This window comes from Capra hircus, chromosome 24, assembly GCF_001704415.2.
Source record: "Capra hircus breed San Clemente chromosome 24, ASM170441v1, whole genome shotgun sequence".
Classification (NCBI taxonomy): Eukaryota; Metazoa; Chordata; class Mammalia; order Artiodactyla; family Bovidae; genus Capra; species Capra hircus.
Genome location: NC_030831.1, coordinates 54,495,186 through 54,510,225, shown reverse-complemented (window position 1 = coordinate 54,510,225; position 15,040 = coordinate 54,495,186). Strand labels below are relative to the sequence as shown.

The 15,040-nt window shown below is 39.9% G+C and overlaps 1 protein-coding gene across 2 annotated transcripts in view; it reads left to right on the top strand.

Moving 5' to 3' along the window:
• CCDC68 (coiled-coil domain containing 68) overlaps nucleotides 1–14,016 on the top strand; it is a 60,503-nt gene extending 46,487 nt beyond the window's left edge. For both annotated transcript variants that reach the window (XM_018039766.1, XM_018039767.1), the window contains 4 exons: nucleotides 2,101–2,206; nucleotides 3,497–3,580; nucleotides 10,921–10,997; nucleotides 13,850–14,016. In XM_018039766.1, coding sequence (XP_017895255.1) covers nucleotides 2,101–2,206; nucleotides 3,497–3,580; nucleotides 10,921–10,997; nucleotides 13,850–13,907 — 325 coding nt within the window. In that variant the 3' untranslated portion in view covers nucleotides 13,908–14,016. The remainder of the gene's footprint in view (nucleotides 1–2,100; nucleotides 2,207–3,496; nucleotides 3,581–10,920; nucleotides 10,998–13,849) is intronic.

Below are 15,040 nucleotides of genomic sequence, written 5' to 3'. Positions count from 1 at the left end.
TCTGCTTTTGAATATGCTCTCTAGGTTGGTCATAACTTTCCTTCCAAGGAGTAAGCGTCTTTTAATTTCATGGCTGCAATCACCATCTGCAGTGATTTTGGATCCCCCCAAAATAAAGTCAGGCACTGTTTCCACTGTTTCCCCATCTATTTGCCATGAAGTGATGGGACCGGATGCCATGATCTTCGTTTTCTGAATGTTGAGCTTTAAGCCAACTTTTTCACTCTCCTCTTTCACTTTCATCAAGAGGCTCTTTAGTTCTTCTTCACTTTCTGATGAGGTGAGGTTAGGATTAATCTTTTTCTTTTTTTCCTGTGAGTGTCCAGTTATCATATCATTTGTTGAAAATACCATCTTTTTAAAATAATATTCTGTAACATCATCTTTGATATAATTTGTCTGTTGGTCTATCTCTGCTGTATATATGTAAATGTAAAATAAAAGTGGTGTGATTATAGCATAATTAGTTTTATCAGTCTTCTGTAGATGAACATTTAGATTGTTTCCATTTTTAAAGTTGTGGACAATAATAAACTATATTTTATGTATATTTTATGACATATATATGGTATGTAATTATACAGAACTTTTAATAGAAATTATTTCATTCCTTAGGATAAATAATGATGGCTATCTTTATACATCATTTGTACTTGTGCAAACTTTACTATAGTTTTTTCTATAGCAATTTTTTCTACAGTAAAACAAACTCTTTTTAAAACTCTCTTAAACAAGACTGAACAAGGGGAAAATTAAGATTGTCTTAAATATTGCAAGTTGCATGAAAGCTACTTGGTTTTAAGCAACTTTATTATATATTAAACATTATTGGGTGAACCATAGTTTTTAGTACTATCCTACTCAGAGCACTCAAAGGCTGGCTCAGGGACCATCAAAATCATTGGAACACCTAGAGCATGTTGGAACTGCAGACTCTCAGACCCTACTCCAGCTTGTTGGATCAAAGTATGCATTTAGTAAGATTCTTGACAATTTAATAAGATCTTCCAATACATATTAAGTTTGAGAAGCAGTGTTTTAGCACAGGATGTAAAACAATGGAAACTCTTTTTTAAAAATAAGAACGAGTTCTGTACTGTCACATGAATTTCCATGACCTTTGTGATATTTGTAGACTATAAAAAGTCAGAATTGTGATTGCCTTGGATCTTGGCTACTAATTGTAAAGCCATAATAAGCTGAAATAAAATAGTACTTTGTAAAAACTCATTTTCCAAAAGTACATTCATTTTACCTCTTAAAGTGTACCATGCAATCTTGTAGTGCTGTAAAGGTAAGGATTATTATATCTGTTGTACTGAGGCTTAGAAAGATAGTGTGATTCCAAAGTCACAATGCTCCCAAGTTTGGTGGTCTTGCCACAAGGCGTTTTGCCTCAAACTCTCATAATATTGAAAAGAAGAGAAATAGTCAAAGCTGTATAATCAATACCAGCTACCTAAATGGAGCTTTGGGAAAGGAGGAATAATCTAAATTCAAACTTCACTCATCTTTCTTCACCAAGGTTGATATGCACTCAAAATATTAGCCAGAATTTAATTTTTTTTCTTGCCTTATTTACAGGTAGTTAAACTAACAAAAACAAGTAACTCCTCCTCCTCCCCTAAAAGGCAAACACAGGCAATTCACTACATATATTAAACCCTGTATCCCTGAAAACTGGTTTCTGATATATATGAAAATTCCTGGCCCTGTGTTCTAATCCTACTATCCCAGTAATTATCTGTCTGTTATGGCTGCTAGGCCTACGGGTGCTCTCACAGGTGAGATAGATTAGTTACGTAAGTGCTTCATCTGGCTCAGTCCAACTTGACTCAGCTACCTGCTGGAAGGAGGGAAGTCACAGGTGGCCCCAGAGGAGCTTTTGACATGAACTGATCTTCACATTCAAGTTCATGTCTGAGCTAACCAGAGGCTGCTTCGTGGCTGTTTGTCTTCATGTGTCTTGTTTGGCGTAAGGCATCCTACACGCACGTTGCCCAGTAGGAGAGCAGTGTAGGAGGAGAGCTAGGTGGCACAGCTGTAAAAATAGCGGTATAATGCATTAGCAAATCTTTCTTTTTTCCTTTGCATTTCCAGTTGCCAGGATCTTCAAAAGGAGATTTCCCTCCTCCAGGAGCAGATCTCACATCTGCAGTTTGTGATTCACTCCCAGCATCAGAACCTGCGCAGTGTCATCCAGGAGGTCAGGTTAATCAAGTGTGTTTCTCTGGCAGATGCTATGTTTACAGTGAGAAGACCAAATACACGCGCCTTGTCTGGACTCTGCAACTGAGATCCTTCTCCCCACTGACATTTCCTTTTTATTCCCATGAGACATGGCTCTCTTTTCAGTGTCCTCTTTTGTCCCTTTGCCCACACCTGTGATGTTCTCAGTGAACATACTTGGGAAATTATATTTACTCTTTAGAGGTTTCAGTGATTTTTTTTTTTTTACAGTGTTCTGAGCCAGGTAATGTACACTGTTCTTTAGAAGATTTTTTAGATTGAGATTCAGCCTTCTTAGGGAAGAAATGATCTGTTTTCATTATTTCATGAAAAACGGTTAATTTACATAGGGGGTAGCACAGGGATGTGTCTGGCCCTTCTTCACTGGAAACATCTCAGCAAGTGAGAGAGGTCATTGTGATGGCAGCCAGATGGATGGTGAATTGCACAGTCAATTTATGTCAATATTTATATTGATCTGATTTGGGAATTTGCTTTAGACTTAAAACCAGACCTTCATTTTTGTTTGCTATATAATATTTGTTTCTAAATGGAGTCCTTCCAAATAACGCAAATGCCTTTCTAACACAATTGCAGCATTTGTACTTGGTTGGCTAGATCTCACCAAAAGGCCAGAGAGTTGAGTCGTGGCAATTTGAGAGCCAGGGAGGATGGAGGGGGCATCCTATTTTACAGATGAGAAGGCTGAGGTCCACAGTAGTTAAATGGCAGAAGTGGCCTTGGAATCCACATGTTTCCTCTCTCACGGCATCATCCTGGACTTCATCACCCCACCTCCCCATCACCCCCACGTTGCCTCTTAGCTGATGTTCCTCCAGAGCAAAGCAGGCTTACCATAACATGCTTCTGGTTGACCAGATCTCTGCTGCAGGGAGTCGCCCTGTGCCAGGCTGTGGCTTTCCGCCATGTCCACTGGCCTCTGCTTCTGCAGGAGGAAAGCATTATGGGACCGAGTCACAGACAAGGACCCGGGTTGCTTCCTACAGGATGCATCCTGCTGAGCTTGGCTTAAACGGGTTTTCTAAAGATTAAAATGTTTAATCGCACCAGCTGTGTGCTTTCTTGTCCCCAGGTGCCAATTTGTCCTGCTATTTTCTGTAGCCTGCTGAGTCTGCTAATGCTCGGGATTTAATTTTGTTTATTTGATAAACATTATTTGACCACAGAAACCGGCACAATTTCTAACTTAAGGAACTATTCTTCATTGTCTGGCAAGATTTTTTCATTTCTATTTCTCAATTCTTAGATAGAGGCCTTAAAAAATAACTTAAAAGAACAAGATAAGAGAATTGAAGATCTGCAAGAAAAAGTTAACATACTGGAAGCCCAGGTAAGGAGGGCCTCTATTGTATGTTTCAGTGTGAATGTGAGTGTGTGTATGTTCAGTGTACCTGTGAGTCTGTATATGACTGTGTCCTCTGTGTGTATGTGACATGCCTGTGTGTGAGTTCCTTGTGTGATGGTGTACCGGTGTGACACTATGTCCAAGTATGTCTGTATGTGAATGTGTGTGTCTGTGTGATTGTGTGTGACTGTGTGATTGTCTGTGTGACTGTGATTGTCTGTGTCTTTGTGTGAATGCAGGTGTCTGTGTCTGTCTATGAGTGTCTTTTTGTGAATGTGTGTTCATCTTCTATGCATAAGAATCAGAGCTTTGCTGGGGATGTATTCTTAATAATTATTTATTATCAATACTTTGGGCTTTCCTGGTGGCTCAGATGGTAAGGAATCTGCCTGCAATGCAGGAGACCCAGGTTCAGTCCCTAGGTTGGGGAGATCCTCTGGAGAAGGAAATGGCAACCCACTCCAGTATTCTTGCCTGGAGAATCCCATGGACAGACGAGCCTGGCCGGCTACAGTCCCTGGGGTTGCAGAGTTGGACACGACTGAGTGATTGCACACACATCAATATTAAGTCATTGCTAAAGGTTCATTCAAATTTTCAGAAATCCTTTCTCTCTTGGGGAAATCAGTGGTACTATCTCTCCATGTAGACTTGAATTAGAAGCTTGGTCCAGGACCCTCTTGTGTGAGATCAGCTCAGCCAGAGAGTCAGGTTTGCTGTCTTCTTCTTTCCCCACATCCTGAGATGTCTTCTCTCCTCCTCTTTCTTCGTCCACATCCATCAGGGCATGCAAGCTTTGCCTCAGGGCTCACTGACTTCAAGAACCTAATAGAAATTTACTTATGTTTCAGTGTTTTAAAACTTATCATGAATCTATAATTGACTGTGATACACCGTGATTTTCTGCCCTCATCCCATCTTGGGCTGGCTTCCCTGGTGGCTCAGACGGTAAAGCGTCTGCCTGCAGTGCGGGAGACCCGGGTCTGATCCCTGAGTCAGGAAGATCCCCTGGAGAAGGAAATGGCAACCCACTCCAGTATTCTAGCCCGGTAAATCCCATGGATGGAGGAGCCTGGTAGGCTACAGTCCATGGGATCGCAAAGAGTCGGACACGACTGAGCAACTTCACTGCGTCCCCTCTTGATGGGGAAGCCCTTTTTAGGCTTTCAGCTGCAGCCCTAGGCTGGTGGTGTTCCCCTGCTGCCCCTCCGCTCGCAGGAAGCACAGCAAAGCCTCGTGGTCGTTGGAGCGCTTGAGGACGCCTGTGCCTCCCTCCCAGCTTTGCTTGGTGCGCAGTGTCACCCCTCCTGTCTCTGTTGAGTGACTCTTCACGGGCCGCCTGGGCCTACTCACCTTTTCTACTTCGTCCCTCAGTATTGTGGACCCTCTGTGTGTCATGCTGTGCTATTCTGTGGAAAACAGAGCTGCTCTGCCTTCCGGGGAAATGTCCTCGTCTTTTGGAGCTGTGCTGCTCCCCCGGACAGGCCAGAGAGGAGCGCGGTGATCTGACTCCCAGCACACGCCTCACCATTCCTCCCACCTTCACATCCTTTCTGCTTTCTCAAACAGAAGGAAAAAAGTCATCGTAACATAGAGAGGCGGTAAATATTTTGCACCTTAAGTCTTGTAGCCATCGCCCTGTCTTGCCATTTCTGCCTTCCTAGAGGACCACCGTTGTCTTTATTCTAGAGGGTAAGCTCATGGAATCTTGGGTTTTCCTTAGATTCTCACCTAATCTAGGTTATCGGGGACTGTTTGCTTGAGGCTCATAGCTCTGTGGAGCTGAAAAATGTAGTGATTGTGGGATAGTTGGCTCAGATCGATGTCCACTCAAGCACCCGTAACCGCTTGTCGGTTTACATCCGGTGATGTGATTCAGGTCACATTAGAGCCTCTTCCTCCGAAGAAATGTCTCTGAAGGCATTTCCTCACAGCTTTTCTTACATAGTAGCCTTTGGCAAATGTTATTTATAAATATTTTCTCTTAACCTATTTTAATAACTATTTTTCTCTTTTTACGTAATTAACATATGTTCATTCATCCTGTACAAAGTAGGAAAGACAGATAAGCAAATATAACAAGAAATCACTCAAATATACTGCCCACGGGCAGTTATTCAGCACGGTTATGTATATCTCTATTTCTGTCGGAATTTTGTGCCTGTTACATACTTGTGTGCATATATTAAAGATACAGACTATATATGACACCATTTTATTGTAAACTTTTGTTTCATCAACTTTTTCCATGTTGTTAATTCTGTAATTAAGTCTGTAAATTCTTATTGAGTGGGTACTGTGGTGTTGGCACTAAGTTTGGGAAAACAGTGTTAAACAAAATAGACATGAGCCTTGCTCTCTGGAACGTACTATCTAGTGAAGGAGACAGATAGAAATACATTAACATGTAACTAACAGTATCATGGAAAGGTTCTGCAGGAAAAGGATAAGATGCTCTGGGCAATGACACCGGGGTGGAGGAGTATATGTGGACCATTTAGATTGGTGGGTAGGAAGACTCTCTTAGAAAAATGAATTTCAGTGTGAACTTTGTGGAAATTGGGTGGTAGGGCATGTCAGGTAACCAGACAGGAGGCCATTGTGGGTGCTTCTAATCTAAGGGGTTAGATCATAAAAGGCCTTTAGGCCATTCTAAGGTATAACAAGAAGGTCTTTGCTTACCAGTCAAATTAAATTAACATTATCCTTTTAATGTTTCCACTGTACCAAAGTTTCCACTGTACTGTTATGAAATAATCTAATTCATCCCTACTGTTGGATTGCTTTCCAGGATAGCTTTTGTAAACAGCAATGAACTCAACGTACTTGTACGAGTATTTTACTGATTATTTGTATAATTGCTTCCTTCCTGAAGATAAAGTTTTAGAAACAGAATTGGTAACTCAAAGACCAGATCCATCTTGAAGATTGTTGATACGTGCTCCAATTTTCTGTGTCTGCTGGATCAGACATCTCCTTCAGCGGCCACAGCTGCACTTTCAGCACGCTTTCAGTCTTTCAGTTCTGACATTTCTGACCTGCTAATAGCCCTCTTTTTTATCCTCTTTATTTTTAAGGGATTTCAATATTTAAAAATCCTTTGCTGTTGTTTTAATGAAATCTAAGAAAATTGAGATGAAAAACACAAGTGTTCAGTTTCCCATTTTGAGCTGGGATTCTCCCTCCGATCCAAGTTTACCTGTACTTCAAAGCGGTCAGGTGTGAGGTAGGGATCTAACGTTTTAGTCGTTTCCCTATTGAGCAGTCTGGCCTTCCTTCATTAAGTGAAACGCCTGTGTATCCTAGGCTAAATTTCTATGCTGGGAATCCGTTCCAGTGGTGTATCTGCCTGTTTGGCTCCTTCTGCTTTAATTATCATAATCTGTCACTCAGCGATGACTCAGTCGTGTCTGACTCTTTGCGACCCCGTGGACTGTAGCCTGCCAGGCTCTTCCATCCATGGGATTTTCCAGGCAAGAATACTGGAGTGGGTGGCCATTTCCTTCTCCAGGGTATCTTCCCAACTCAGGGATCAAAGCTGGGTCTCCTGCATTGCAGGTAGACTTTTACCATTTCAGCTACCTGGGAATCCCATCATAATCTGTAGTACCTTTCAGCTGGAGAGGTTGTTGTCTTTCTTTGATCTTTCATTATGGTGTTAGGCTCTGGTCATCCCTAATGAAGTGCCAGCCCTCTTCACAGAGTCAGGGCATCAGTGGTGCTACTGCTTCTAAGTCAGTCTTATGTTCTTTAGTTGTGTCTCTATTTGCATCATCCCCAAAGCTAATTTTATTGTCCTAAGTAACCTGGCAATCCATACACTACTAAGGCCAATTGGCCTTTTGGTGTAATAGTCAAACCAGAAAAATGTATTGTTCCCATTGTATTGCTTCCATATCCTCAAATTTAGCAAATAATTGCTGACTAGTCATTCAGTGTAATAGGAGGAAGCAACAGATTGCATTCCCTTCATGAAACTTCTTGGTTGCGTGCAGTCCGTCTATACAAGGCTGCCATTCCTATAGCCTCTTCTCTAAGAAAACTCCACAGTGATGAGACAGCATCTCTCAGTACTGCCTAAGATTCTCTGTATGAAGCTGAGTCAAACTACTATTTTTTAACACTTTTTTACATAAAAAGTCTTCAAATTATAGCGGTATTGATGAATGTCTTTGTGATTTTGAAATGTATTATCTTCAGCAGGTAAATAGTTTCCTGCCCTGCGGGGAATGTTATAATGCCCATTTCAGCTTTAATAAAACTCATCCAAGCCACATTAATTTATTTATTCAGCAAGTAGTTTTGTGTGTTTATGATGTACCAGGAAATGTTCCAAGAGGTAGATATATGGGATAAACAGGACAGACTGTCCTGATCTCATCTAGCTTTATTTTAATTGAAGATGTGTACAATAAATACATGAGCAAATAAAGCACAGCTTAATTAGGGAGGGCTAACTGCTCCAAGAAGAGCAAAACAATGCGGCAGTTACAAAGTGATGGGCGTCAGGAAGGGCGTCTCTGAGTCTGTGGTCTTGATCTAGGTACCTGAATAGAGTGAGTGCTTGAGCTGGAGTGAGCCTGTTTCTAGCCTAGCCCTGGTCAGTACTTTGTTATGAAGGTCTTAAACTGGGGTGACATGTGAAGGGATGTCCTGTCTTGCATTACAAACTTGAGATCATGACCTATTTTGAAATAACAGTGTGAGCTGATTCTGTTTATGAAAAATTGATCACCAGAGCTGAACAATCCTTTTAAAGATGTCAACTTTCTAAACCATAGAGACAGCATCTTTTTCTTATCCATAATCAACACACGTGTCTCTTTGAAGGCATGCTGCATATTTCATTTTGTTTAATCCTCAAAGCTACTTTGGGTGAAAGTTATTAATTACTACATTCCCTAAGGGAATAAACTGAGATTCAGAGAAATTAAGACACTTGTTCAAAATGACTCAGCTGCATTCAAGTCTTCCTGGCTTGAAGCACATGCTTTTCTTCCCCCACTATCTACTTATCTGGGTGATCAAATAAGTGTGTGTGTGTGTGCAAATAGGCATGTGTGTCAATATACACATAGGTATATGAATTTAGAAATATTTATTTCTATACACTTAGCATATATGCTTAGAAATGAATAGTAATAATGTTAAGTTTTCAGGGTCATTTATATGTATTTGAGCCATTGTCACAGCTATTACATTAATATTTTTCATATTTTATAGAGTTTTGAATCATGAAAACAAATATTTTTTTCTAACCTAGCAAGGATTTTTTTTCTCCCTCCACAAGGGGAATAAAAATTCACTCATCTAAATCTGCTCTCTTTTTTCATTTCAGTCTTTGAGGATTTTAAACCTCTTTTAAGTCTCAACAGGAAATTTCTGCTTAACTCTGCCAAAATTATTTACTTTTCTTTCTACTTGGCATGTCTTCATCATCTTAATTTACAGCTCTGAAGTTTATCTTACATTTCATGCATTTCTAACATCTTCACTAATGACCTGCTCATACGGAGATGCATCTTAAGAAATTACTCCATTTTCTAGACTTTGAAGAGTATCCTACTTTATGTAATCACCACCATCCCTAAAATTTAATTTACTTCCAAGACTGTTTTGCTAGCAGTTTAAGTATGCAAAAATTCAGTTCTTCTGGAAAATTGTTTCAGTGAACTATCCTTGGGTAGACTCAATAATGGTGGACTTACTCTGGCCATTAATTTATAATTTTGTAAACTAAGGATATAATTAAAGCATATGAAAGCCCATGAATAAAAATTAAAGACCTAATTCTATTTGATGAAATAAATCACCACAGAAGTTGAAATACGTGAAAATAAAGACAGTCTAAATTGATAACACTTACACTTGTGTATTTTTTGGAACCTAACAACTTGAGAAAGTAGGAGTTTGTTTGGGAAAACACCCAATAATTTCTACATACTTGTCCAGCCACAGCAATATTTTTATTCCAGTGCTTGTTGTCATCATGATATTGAGTTTCAAGTTGTACTTCATGACTTATAAAGTATTGTACAGAAAGGAGTTTTTCTCAGTCTTGTACTTGGCCCTGATAAATGCAGGCACTTGTTTGGAATGTATATTCAATTTATCTCCATTATACAAGGAACACCTTTATCATCAGTTTGTCAAATTCGAAATACCTTTCCTGGGTGAGATTTAGGCACTTAACTCTTGAAATATCACAGTGAAATGATTCATGTAGGAAGAATTTTGCTCCATCTTTTCATTGTTATTCCATATAGATGCTGAGGGATGAGAATGTGCCAAGTTCATATCTTGTCTTGGCTTTCCTTTAAGTGGGTCTTCATCTTAACTGCACATTAGTATCACCTGTGGAGTTTTGAGACCTCCAGAACACTGACTGGAACCAAATGAAACAGAAACTTTGGGTGTAGGACCCAGGCATCAGTAGGTTGTAAATCTCCCAGGTAATCCCAATATACAACCAACACTGAAAACCACTCCTTCAGTCCAGTAGGCTCTCCTATGTGAGCAGATATCTTAAAACCTATCACTTGGCCACCCTGGGTTTCAGATTCAATGGCTTGGTTGGGAATTGAGGATGTGCAGTCCTAATAGGTTCCCAGGGGATGTTAAAACTGTTGATCTCAGGCTTATGCTTTCAAAACTGTACCTCCATCCTTTTTCTATCCCTTTTTTCCACCTCGCCCATTTCACCTTGTCTTATAGGTCCAGATAAACCCAAGGAAGCCCAAGGGTGCATCCAGATTTGAAATATGATCATATGCTACGTTTCTTCCACCTTATATAAGATAGACAGGCTGTGTATCATTTAGCACTAGTATAGAGAGGAAGAAACAGAGGCTTCGATGAGAAAATTGAGACTAAGGATTCCATGAACTGAAAGAACAGATGGTGCCTGTCTGTGTTCATGGAGTTTCTAATCAAGAGATTGCACCAGAAAGACAAATATGTAATCAATATTATGAATATCTTTCAAAAGGTTCTTTAATAAAGTTCTTTCATGAAGTTCTTTGCATCTGTCCATATAAAAGAAACTGAAAAATGAAACAGAGTTCAGCTGTTGAATTTCAGAAGCTAAGCCAAAATACTAAATTTGAATCCCTTGGTAAATTAGGCATTTTTCGAGGTGTGTGGTTTTGGAAGTGATATTTAGGGACTCTCAACTAGCTTATGTTCTGTGTTCTAACAGAATGACTGGAACAGCAAATTGACTGCTAAGGAGGGATGTAGGTGGTGGGTCAACCAGGATTACTGAGCGTGGGGCCAGCAAAGGTGCTGCCCGTGTGATCTTTTTTTTTTTTTTTTTCAATTTTTAGAACAAAGAACTAAAAACCAAGGTGGCGTTCTGGCCCGAAACTCCTAGGACGAAGGTATCTAAGGCTGTCTCTACAAGGTAAGGCCTTTCTTCCCCCACCACCTTCTGACTTTGTGACCCCTGTTGAACATGTTTGACATTCATCCCACTTGAGTAAGAATCCAATCCGTGAATACTTATGTAATCCTGTGTTTCCTGTCTGTCTCCCAGTTCTTTGAGAATGGAAACTGTATTGATCTTGCTTAGCACTGACTGAATCCCTGAAATCTGATGCATGAATACTTATGTTAAGAGTAAATGAATGAATAAGTTTAGGTGTCTTTTCCTTCCTCTTTGGTATAAAGCAAGCCCAGTCTTGGCTTCAACACTTACTCCAAACAGTACAGATTACCCCCTCTACCATTCTTGTCCCTCCATTGCTTGTATTTTCTGTGCCATTGATAGGCATTTTAATCATAAAAAGTGTATATTTAGTTAAATTTCCATGTCCGTATCTCAAATCAAAGAGATTGTAAATGTCAAGAGGGCAAGAATAGTTCTTTATTTTCCACTTTATTTCCTGTATTGTTAAGGACAAGTGTCTTTAATAACTACCTAGTAATGAGTGAATGAAGCCGTGATAATGACCCCTAACGCAATGGAAATGATAGCTGAAACCATCAAATCACTTTCTAAGGTTGACACAATCTGAAGTGACAGGTCGGTGGAAAAAAAAGGCTTCTGAGTTCAAATCTCATTTCCATAATACTCCATGAAATTATCACTTAAAAGAAAACATAGTCTGTAATTACATGAATCATTTTGAAAGTGATTAAAAACTTCCTGTTCTGGCAGCTTTTAAATTTCCCCGTCTGGTCTCTCTAGGGCAGAAACCCATTTTCTGAAACTCTCTTCTGCACAGTGCCTGACATGAAGAAATCAGGTCCCCTATGATTAGCATCAGTCTAGGAATTCAGGCAGATCTATCGCCCTTTTCAAAACACCCTGCAACCATGCTTCACTTTGCTAATGATGTATGTAATTAGGGACTAGAGATGGAGCCGTTAGGGATCAAGCTTTCTAAAATCTCTGGGCCCCTAGATGCTAAGTTATTAACTTTTTTGGCCAGTAGCCCTGCAACATCTAATAAAGAAAAATTAAGCCTAAGAAGTGTAATATTAGGTGAAATGCCTACATTTTAGAAGCAACGGAAAAAAAAAATAGAGTCACTTCATGAGGGGAAGAGATGAAGAGTTTAGACTAGAAAGGCAAACGTGGTGACTTCCCTGCTGGTTTTGTGGTTAAGACTTCACCTTCCAACAGAGGGGATGCAGGTTCTATCCCTGCTTGAGGAGCTAAGATACTGTATACATCATGGCCAAAAAACCAAAACAAAAAAGGAGAGAAGCAATATTGGAACAAATTCAATAAAGACTTTTTAAATGGTCCATATAAAAAAAATCTTAAAGAAAACAGCAAGCCAGGCTTTGCAAGGGAAGGGAGGTTGGTCAACTTTAGCTCCCTTACTGGGCACCTTGGAGTCGTGAAGCATCATGCCAGTCTCAGCTGTTCTGACCCTGCAGAGAATGGAACCAAGAGTGGAACAGAGGAGGGAGCAACAGGTGGTCTCTGTATTGACTGTATTGAGTGTTGAGACTCGGGCTGGTACAAGGAGGATGAATTTGAGACAATGACTTCTTATGGCCAATTCTTTAGCTTCAGTTAATTAATAAAGGTAGTTTTAAAGACTTTTTTCCTCTTATGACTTTGGAAAGGCGAAATGGGAAAATCTCCAAATTGAAGCAGGGAAATTGGACTGAATATGTCCTTTGGTTTATGATTTTTTATAAAGTTCCAATAGTAATGATATATCTATAATAGTAGCTCTCATATTTGCAAAATGAAATCTGACCAATTGGTTATTTGAGAATGTAAGTGGTAGTATGGTTTGGTAAATCTAGAGTCACCAAAATAAAATGGAATCATAACTTTAGGGAGGAACTGGAATATAAAAGTGGCCATTCTTGCAAGGAAAAAAAGAATCACATACATTTAAAATGTATCTTGGCAAATCTTTTAAATCACTTATGAAATAGAGTTCTGTGTTATTTTTCAATAAGCACAAAAAACAAGGAATTTTTTTTCAAGCATTAAAACATATAGATGTTTCTCGGACTGAACACCAGAGGAATGGTCTTCTGGATATTAACGATCAGGTTGTTTGAAAATAGCAAAAGAGCAACAATAAAATATGCATGAATATGTATATATATGTATATGTGTGCACACAGATATCAATGTGTGTGCATATAAATAGGTACATATATTTGTATATATATATATTAAACTAGATTCACACACTGAGAAGTTTAAGCTATGATAAACCCACAGAACTAAAACATTCTGAGGGAACAGTTGATTTATGCGTGCCAGCTCGAGTCACTCTGTGCGCGTCTTCACTGAGTAGAAGCACAAATACACTCTCCCTCTTCCTCGCCCTGTCCTCTTACAGCTGGATGCATTTACATAAGGTAATGCCTCCGCAGGGCTTCCCTAGTGGATCAGTCGTGAAAAATCCGCCTGCAATGCAGGAGATGTGGGTTGGTCCCTGGGTTGGGAGATTCCCTGGAGGAGGGCATGGCACCCCACTCCAATACTCTTGCCTGGGAAATCCCATGGACAGAGGAGCCTGGCGGGCTGCAGTCTGTGGAGTCACAAAGAGACAGACACAAGTCAGCAACTAAACAACAACAAAGGCTTCCATAACATGCTCTCTGCTGTGTCTCATGGGGAACTAGAATCAATCAATTAACCATCATTTCTCAGGCTGAAGCAATTAACAGAGCCTTGGCAGTACAGCAGCAGTGCTGATGGTAATGGTGGTGATACTCCAACTATAACAATACAGTTTTATGTGCCCGGTTTTGGTAATTGTGTGGTCTTTTCTACAGTGAACTGAAGACTGAAGGCACAACCCCATATTTGATGTTGGTGAAACTACGGAAATGAACTGGCTGGCTGGAGATCTGAATGGGAAAGACTACTACTTGGGTCTTATTTGTTCCTTGAAACAGTCTAAACACATATTAAAATGGTTCAATGCCAGTATTTAATGGAATTTGTTGTATTGTATTCAATGTATACATCAATAGCTTTGCAGGAAGATGTTTCATAAAATCAAACAAAGGAAATGTATATTCAAGGAAAGGAACTCTTTCTTCAAAACTTATTAAATGGATGAAGAGACTGGATGCCCTCCCATGATGGAAGATGAATTTTGCTTACACTTAAAAAAAAAAAACTGAATCTTTTTTTTTTTTTTATTTTTTGCAAATATTTGCTAAAGGGACCGGTTAAGGTTGCCTACTTTGACCCTTTGATAGTGGTTTCTATGTACAGTCATCATCCCTTGATCGGAGAAGGAAATGGCAACCCACTCCAATGTTCTTGCCTGGAGAATCCCAGGGATGGGGAAGCCTGGTGGGCTGCCGTTTATGGGGTGGCACAGAGTTGGACACGACTGAAGCGACTTAGCAGCAGCAGCATCCCTTGGTATCCATGGGGGTTGGTTCCAGGAGCCCCACGAGGTACCAAAACCCATGTGGATGTGGCTGGTCAAGTCCTGTATGTAAGATGCTTAAGCACAGTGTGCCCTCTGTGCCACAGTTTCCACGCCTGTGGACTCAATCAGTCATTGGTGTGGGTCCTGCAGGTATAGAGGGCTGACTGTGTGTAAACGTAAGGAGGAGTGTACAGGCATGCTTCCTTTTATTGTGCTCCACAGACACTCTGCATTTTTTTCTTCCTGACAAATTGAAGGTTCATGGCAACTCTGCATTGTCAGATGATGGTTAGCATTTTTTGACAATACAGTGTTTTTAAGTTAAGGTATGTATATATTTTTTAGACATAATACTATTGCACACTTAACAGGCTATGGTATAATGTAATATATAACTTTCACATGCACTGGGAAAGCAGAAATTTCATGTGACTCACTTTATTGTGATATTCTTATTGTTTTGGTGCTCTGGAATCACAGCTGCAATGTCTCTGGGGGTGTGTGTGTGTGTATGTGTGTGTGTGTGTGTGAATAAATGATATACTTTAAAGTTGACTTTTGGATAATAAGTAATATCTTA